Consider the following 8,778-nt stretch of genomic DNA (forward strand, 5'->3'; position numbering starts at 1 on the left):
GAGTGGTATAATTGGCACATCCTGTGGCTACAGAAATGGAGGGTGGGCGATTGCAGCTATTGCCAGCAAGAAGCTTTGAGTCAGGCTCTGCCTCCATTCTGCAGCTTTCATTCTTCAATACACATCTGAGTGTACAATTATGAACAGTAAGGTGCTTCCTCCCTAGACTATGAAAGCTGTGGCTGTCTGCTTCCTCCAAGTAGAAACCAATTTCCCATAATATCCCTAGCTTTTTCAGTCCTGATTTTTATAAACTTATATCTCTCCAGCAGTTTCTTGATGAGGATATTTAAGATATACACATGAAAGAAAACTTGAAACTCAGTCTGTGTTCTCATCTGTGGCTTATTAGTGTAAGAAAGGGTTGTTTTAATGGAAAGGAGCAGCCTTCCAGCTTTCATTTTAGAGGATGCCCTTTTTAAACCCCAAAGGACTGCAGCACTCCCTGTGTACAGGTATACAGCAAAAATAAGACTTTACTCTCAGCAGGTAATTTGGTTCAGCAAATTAGAGGACAGCAATTCATCAGCATTAAAACTAGAATGAGACGGACACCAGTTGCCTTGCTGTGTCAGAATCCTTTGGTTTCCTGCTGCTTAAATTGCTGCAAACCCACAAAAATGTAGTTGTTAAAAATGAGGAACATCAGCTGGAACTGCAGAGCAACAAAAAATTGAACATATTATTACTTATTAAAACATGAGTCAACATCTTGCAGTTAATGAAGTGAACAGCAGCATTATGGTTTATTATAGACCTTGTGAAAACACTGCAGTTTTGCTTCCATCCATGACTTACATTCATGACTTAGATTTCCTGGGATACTTATACATCAAACTAAGTTCCCAGGTTCAAATCTCAGGGATTCTTTTGGAAACACCGTGTGGATAACAGTGGAAAACAAGTAGCATACATATATATCCATACATCTAATTGAGATGCTCATTGCAATCATGTGAAGCAGACGGAAGAAAAAAGCAAGGCAAAGGAAATATATTTACTTTTCTGCAATAGTAAGACGGACTTGCAGAAAAGGGATGCGTGTTTCATCATAACCCAAATTTCTTTCTGGAAGCATCTCTTTTGGTATGGTAGGTTGCGTATATAGCAGGTTTTTTGGTGTTAAAACCTCAAAAGGTTTTAACTGATTAAAGCTAGGTTCAGTTTGCATATAGACATTTGAATCAGAGGACACTTTACTTCTTCCTCTAGGTTTTCTACTCTGTCAAGCTGCATTTTTTTTCCAGTCACAGTATATGATGGGCAGTTTCACAGTTAGAGACGATACATGCACATTCACCTACCTCACCCCAGACTTTTGTGGATAATGTTTGCAGCTAAGGGCTACCAAGTAAACAAACCTATGAAGTTTTCAGACAGGGTTATCCATACAGGAAAATGTGGATGCATTGGTTTGCTAAAGACTGCATAGAGATTAGGAGCCAAACTGGCTCCCAGCGGGGCTGTCAAATCTAGAGGTGAGGTGGATTTCATGCGCTAAAATAGAGTATACTCCAGGAACAGCAAAGGGAAGAGAGCACTGTGTTATTTATGGAGTTGTTTGATATGTTTCTCATTTCCTCCCCTCTTCTTTTTTTTTTTTTGTCTTCTGTTTTTATTACAGGTGATACAATATTCATTATTCTTAGGAAGCAGAAGCTCATCTTCTTACACTGGTACCACCACATTACTGTGTTACTTTACTCTTGGTACTCCTACAAGGACATGGTGGCTGGCGGTGGCTGGTTCATGACCATGAACTACGGAGTACACGCCGTCATGTACTCGTACTATGCCTTGCGGGCCGCTGGCTTCAGGGTCTCACGCAAGTTTGCCATGTTCATCACCCTGTCGCAGATCACTCAGATGTTGATCGGTTGCGTGATCAATTACCTGGTCTTCTCCTGGATGCAGCATGGCCAGTGCCATTCCCACGTGCAGAACATCATCTGGTCCTCTCTCATGTACCTCAGCTACTTTGTGCTCTTCTGCCATTTTTTCTTTGAGGCCTATATCGGCAAAAGCAGAAAAGAAAGGAAGGTTGACTAGTGGTAGAAGTGAGAAGCCATAGCTCAGGGTCATCAAGAAAAACAAAATTATAAGAAAAAAAAAAAAAGGCACAAGGAAACATATATATGTATGGTGCAGCTAAAACTTGGCAGCTTAGGGAAAGTTAGCTTGGTTTAACCCAGTAAGTTTATGATCCTATCATGGTGAGGACTCACTGAATTCTACTCTATCTCAAAGGACTGCTGATGAAAGACAACTTCCTTCTTGTACCTCTCTGCTCTAGAAAAGAAGGAGAAAAGAAGAGAAAAATCAAGAAAAAAGGAAAGAAAAAAGAGAAGAAAGGAGAAATGGAATAATGTTAAGGGGGGAGAAAAAAGTACGTTAAATAAGCAGTGTGTTTCCCCAAGGTGAAGAAGAGACTTTAATTTAAAAAAAGAAAAAAGGTTTCTAAATCCTTTCTAATAATTTCTCTGCATTAAAAAAAAAAAAAAAAAAAGCAGAGGTGACAAAAAAATCTGTCTATAATAACAACAAGATTGCAGAATTAAAATCTTTTCCATAGAAGGTTGATACCTTTAGCCAAAATGAAGCCCAAAAATATGTTTCCTGCATGGAAACTGGCTGAACTACTCACTGTGGTTATGTATGGAAAAGAGAAGAGATTGATTTCTCTGCTATGTGCTCTGCCAGGAGAGCAGATCTGGGACACAGAGTGACCTCCCTCAGAAGGTGGAAAGGAGCAGTACTTTTACAAGAGTTTAATGTGAAAAGATGCACTGTTGCAATACATATCTCAGTGAGTGCATTTTCCAAGTGCATTTTTCAGTTAGAGGCAAGGAATTTCTGCAGCAGGATAAGTCATAGAGGGTTAAATCAATCAATATTTGCTAAATTACCAGGGGCTAATAGCGGAGGGATGTTCAGGAAGGAGAGGGAGGCAACTCCCCTCATGAGATTTTTAGGAATTATCCATTACTCTTAATTTAGCCTGCAGCAACACTGAATTAAATGGGGGAAATCGGGAGAAATCGCAGTTAGCGAGAAGAGAGTGATTTATCTGCCCACTGTTTTCAGAACAGAGCCCTGTGGTACAATCTGGATTCTGTGTTTTCGCAGACACGAGGATGCCTGCCTGACTTGGGAGAGGTGGCAGGACTGTGTGACATTGGGTATCACTGTGCTTCTGCATCTGCCTCCTGGGCAGTGCAAAGATGTTCAAAGTGCCCTCCTCTGGTCATGTGGAGATACTACTACAAAACATACTTGGGATAGGTTTTCTTGAGATTTGTGTAGAAAAAAATTAGTCTAAATGAAGTAATTTTGCTGCAACAGCTTGACTCTAAAGTCCAGAGAGAGTTATCTTTCATTAAATAAATATATCTCTGCAGAATCTGTACTGTAACATCAGACTGACCGCTTAAGAAGACGCTCTTTCTTCTCTGAAGTCAGCTACAGATATAAGGAGAAATGTATTTCACTCTGAACCTTAGAGAGTTAGTTGAGAACAGCCATATTCTTTCAAAGACAAGTAGATTGCATTATCTGTGATATTCCAGTCCTTACAAAGCCAAATAAAATGTGTAAAAGTTCCTAGTATTTCAAAGATGCAAGTATGTACACTTGATGTTAAATGTGTTAACGTAGTATTCTAAATTGTAACAGCTAGGTAGTTTAACTAAACAATTAGAAGAACTAGATCAACAAAATAGGGACTGCTGTTCTGCATAGAATATACACACACCTATAACTACACCCATATACACATTCTGTGAATTGTCAACAAGAAAAAACAGCCCAGTGGCAGAGAATCACATTTCCTGGCTAATGCAAAAGATTGTCATTATCTTTCTTGCTTTAATTTGAGATTGTACAGTACAAAGGGGTTTTTTTAATTATGATTTTTAGCTTTAATTGTGCTGTCATTCATGAAACAGAGCTGCTTTAGTATCCTGTTAAGAGATGACAAGGGCTTTCGGTGTCTCATTATATACAAAAGAAAAACAAATAAAGTTACATTCCATATTATGTGAATGGTCTTACAAATCAAAGGCCTTTTCAGGCTCAAATCGTAATTATAACAAGCAGAAATTGAGTTTACATTTGTGTTATTTAAGTTATTGATGTGCTGACATTATTTTATGGTACAAAACATAGCAAAATGTGATATGCAGTAATGAAGCTATGATACTCATTAATAGGACTACTGTATACGTGGAAATATTAGACAAAACCAATTAAATGTGTAAACCATTTTGTTATACAGCTTGGGAGTAGATAATTATAATGCTGAATAAGCCTTTTTCCTCATGTTTAATTTTGCCCTGGCTAAAAAGCAGGTTAAGACCAGTAAAGAGTGGAAAAGGCAAAATTAAAGTTAACTGCAATTAGCTGATAAAGTGTTAGTAGAAGCCCACCATTGTGCCATTTAGAGCCTCAGTCCTGTGTGTCTTAAGTCTCTCAGACAGAGCAAGAGGGGCTGGAAGTGGTCCAGTGTCTGGAGCTGAAGCCGGAGCAAAAATCTTGGACTCTGAAGTCAGTGGAGGCTTTGCTGTGCTTTGAACAGAGCCGGTGTGCCTGACTGCCTTTATCTGAGCAGAGGGGAACAAGCCGTGCGCATCTCCTGCAAATTTGAGGCTTATGGCCCATGACTCAAAACCTTTGTCGATGGCAAGTGGCATCACACATGTGGCCCAACTTTAACACGGGCACGAGACAGGGTGGGTTGCAAACAGCAGTCTACCCTGTTTCATACTCGGTTTTCCTTAATTGCACAGGATCAAACCCCCACATTTCTAGGTCCTGGATGGCAACATTGACAATGCCAACACTGATTTCAGCAGAGCAAGAAATTTATGTGCTCTTTCCCCATCTCCCAAAGCCCTCATGGGTACCTCTGCACCGTTCCCAGCACCTGCTCCTACCCATGCCCACTGCCCTCCCAGACAAGGCTGGATGTGGGAGAGGCAGCTCCTCTGCTACCTGGGAAGCAGTTCCAGTGCAGTCACCAGCCTGAGTGACCTCCTCAGCAGGCAGTGCAGATGCACCCTTGGCATGCAGGGGAAGCACCAAATGCAGGGGGCATCCTGGCAGGTGACTGGGCTGCAGACAAGCATGCTTATAAGGATGTGGCAGCAGGATCAGACATGTAAGGTACAGTGACAAATTGGGGAACAGTTGTCACGCTGGGAACTGGCTGTGACACTGCCATTTGCTTCAGGAAATTATAACATCACACATGCATTTACACAGGTCCTATGGCCCTACTGTACCATTGGGCTTTTCCTCTGAGGCTTTCTATTGCAGCTAAATGGGGTGACTGGCATTAAGGAATTTGACAAAAAGACAAAAAACAGCTGACACTGTTCTTCTTACTTTTCTTCCCCTGAAACATACATGCATCATATTTAGATATCAAAATTAATCCACTTGCATATACTTAAACACTGAGCTTGTCAATCCTAATGTACTCCTGCTGTTCCACCCTTTGAGCCACAAGATACAAACAGAGCTAATTGGGTCCTACTTATTTCCCCTGGCTTGAGTCTTGGAGTCATATTTCCAGATTTTTCTGTCCAGTACCAGAAGTCCTTTTTCCCTTATTATTTTAAAGAAATCTGTAATTCTGTTGCATTCACACATGCCATGGGGAACTCAAACTTTATATAAATTTACAAAGAATTACAGGACCTATGACAGCCATGAGAGATGCTAGAAATGCTGTTATGGGATCCACTGTTAAACGTCAGGAAAATTCCACTGGTGATGAGGTCACTCTGCCAGGGTCAAAGTCTATGTTTTATGTTTTGATGCATTAATCCAATGTACTGAAATAAAACCAGAAAGGTCAGTATGGATGCTTGGGCAGCTGCCAGCAGAATCTGGCTCTTCCTTAACACTACTTCTATGTAGTGAACACTTTAGGGAAAATATTTTAAACTAGTTAGTAAAAGAAGAAATTCTTGGATAATTCTGCAGCCTCTTTAAACTGTGCCTATGATGAGAAGGAAACCCCTCTTTCTTACAGACTTTCTGTAGCTCAGAATCACAAATTATTTATGTCTGGGCTCACCGATAGCACCCAACTAGGAGCAGCTGGCTCCAAAAGAGACCTCTCACCAGCATCTCACAGTAAAATGATACAAGTTTTACTTGTAAGATAAGGGCTGAAGTATGCAAAGGGAATCACTCAAAAGAGTCGGGCAAGATAGCAGGAATAAAATATTGGGCACAAGTTGCAAGAGAGACACAGAGGGAGATCTGTTCTGTATCCCAGCACAAAGTATTTCCAGGCTGAACACTCACTCCTTCCTAAGATGAGGAAAGGCAGCATGGAAGGAGGGTGGGCTGCACAGTGCCAGGTGCTCAGGTTGGGGTGGCTAGAGGAATAAATCTTCCATGTAGGGGTCCCTCCTGCAGAAGTTAATTAGGCAGTCACTCCCTGAGTGCTAAGGTGGGTCTGTGGATTTGTTTGGAGGAACATCCATGGTCTGATAATTTGTTCAAGTCCTGGGTGTATTTTATTTTTTTCTCCTAAAAGTTAAAACTTGGGACATTTTTGGTGAAAACAATAGTACTTCATGGTTCAGGCAACATTCAGGTGGTTTCAGGCAACAAATGAACCAATTATTGTGACTGTGAAACGGAAGTGTTTGTGAGCAGTGCTAGATATAATTTAGTAGTGCTGTAATATCTAGCAGTCGTAGCCTATCCTGTACTTCAGAACTAGGAGCAGAAGTATGACTCTTTGTGTAGAAACCATAAACACAGACATAAAGTAATGAAGATGGCTTTGGTCAAGGAAGAAATCAAAACCAATTTCAGACCATACTGCATAAGTTGAGGAATTGATCCAATGCTTGCTGAAAGTGAGATTGTTGGTGAGATGTCTAATGACTTCAGGTAGCTTTGGTTCAGCCCACTGGAGCCCAGTTACAGAGGGTGATGTAAGACCTAAATTCCCTTTTTGCTTAGTGGTGACATGAACCATCTGGGGCATTACTCAGCCCTGACGTGGGTCTTCAGTCATATTTTCCATCCTAGCATCAAGTGAGCCCTCTACAAGGGAGGAATTGTAACTCAGAATTGTTGGTAGGTTTCCACTGTTTTATTTCAATACATTTTCCATTCCATTTATTTTATTAAAAGCAAGCTAAAGGACAAGTCCCTGATCCTGCTATCACAAATGCTCCGTTGCAACCACACACTGGCTTTTGCTTCCAGGGGTAAAGGCAGGACCAGGGTCTTGTTACTGACTTAATTTCTAGCAGAGCAAACACCACAGGGTAGTATTTGATTTCTTAAATTAAATCAACTGTACCAACACAAGTAAAATTGGATCTGCACATTAACTTGACAACTAAGGGGAACCAGGGCCCTCCCCAGGACATCAAAATGTAAAGCGCTGCAAGAAGAGGGGTTAGAGTGTATTTCCCAATGGGTATAAAATAATATTTCCCTGAAACAGTGACCTTCCTGAGAAATCTCCCTTCTGTCCAGTCCTGGACAGCCTCAGACAGGCCTGTCTGCTGAAAAAACGCAGCTCTGATTGACTTATCTGCTTTCTCAAAAGGGCCACTACATGCTTTAGGCTTTTTGGAGCCTTAAAGCTCAAGCTAGATTTATATTCAGAAAAACAACCTTAATATGTGTACAATAACTAGAAGAGAATAGTATGAGAAATATCTTTATTTTACCATTTTCAAATGGCTATTTCATTACATAAAAGGAAGTTTTTATTTTTATTTTTTGGGGTATATTGATATTCCAAATAAATTTTAACTTTTGGTTCAAAATAAAATATGTCTCTGTGTCTTTTTAATCTGTTATATCCATTTTTTCTCTCTACTGCCACCAAGTCCATCTACTGAAAAAGAGAAGTGGTTCTCCAGATATGAGAGTACAGCATGACTACTGTTTCACTTCCCATCAGCTCTCTGTGAAGTTCATATTTTTGTGCACCACACAGGAGTGTCATGGTGTTTTTTTTTTTTCTTTTTGTGGATGTCACATGCATCTCTGTGATGAGAGTGCATATCATGCAGGTGCTTAAATGTCATCATTGTACGTGGTTACATTTTGGAAACCTTAATCTTTGCATCTGTGTAGAAACAGGATCCTTGTGTATCATGGTACCGTCTGTGCAGGGAGACCATGAGAGCAGCACTTGCCAGTGAGCTCTGCCAGTGCTGTGCTGTCACTGCCATACTGATGGCACTGACTGCTCTGCAGCGTCTCTGCACCAGCCATTTTCTGGATAATCCTGTGTCCATTGTTCCCTGAACATCCCAGTTATCCCTCTGCTGGCAGCACAACATGTGCAGACAAGCACCCCTGTTGGATGATGGACACATCCATCCCCGCTCTGCTCAGCAAGAGTAGTTCATGGCTTGTTCTGCTCTTACTCTTTTGGAGTTAAGCTAAAGCAGGCTACAAAGAAAAAGCTTTGTTGCCCTATATACACAAAGCAATGAAGTTACTTACATCTATCTCAGGACTAACCAAATTCCGAGGCAAGATCCAAAGTGAAAAATATTTGGGCTGCATCATCACCCTGCTGAAACCTCACCACTCCCCCGCTGGCTTCCGGCCCCACAACAGCTTTCTGAGCAAAGACAGAAGAAGCTGGAGGTAGAGGGAGGAGGGTAAAGCAGAGTGGGAAGCCCACAGTGAGGACACATGGGGATGTGAGAGAGAGCCTCATGACCCTCCTGAGGACTGGCTTGGGAATCAGCCCAAGGAGCAGTCTGAAAATGAAACAGCAAGAAAAGG

At 41.1% G+C, this 8,778-nt stretch overlaps 1 protein-coding gene across 2 annotated transcripts in view; it reads left to right on the forward strand.

Moving 5' to 3' along the window:
* Positions 1 to 4,035, forward strand: part of ELOVL6 (ELOVL fatty acid elongase 6) — a 75,442-nt gene extending 71,407 nt beyond the window's left edge. For both annotated transcript variants that reach the window (XM_083860990.1, XM_083860991.1), the window contains exon 4: positions 1,625 to 4,035. In XM_083860990.1, the coding sequence (XP_083717116.1) occupies positions 1,625 to 2,049 (425 nt within the window). In that variant the 3' untranslated portion in view covers positions 2,050 to 4,035. The remainder of the gene's footprint in view (positions 1 to 1,624) is intronic.
* Positions 4,036 to 8,778: the final 4,743 nt, after the last annotated feature.

The sequence above is a fragment of the Zosterops lateralis genome (genome assembly GCF_965231275.1).
Source record: "Zosterops lateralis genome assembly, chromosome: 5".
Classification (NCBI taxonomy): Eukaryota; Metazoa; Chordata; class Aves; order Passeriformes; family Zosteropidae; genus Zosterops; species Zosterops lateralis.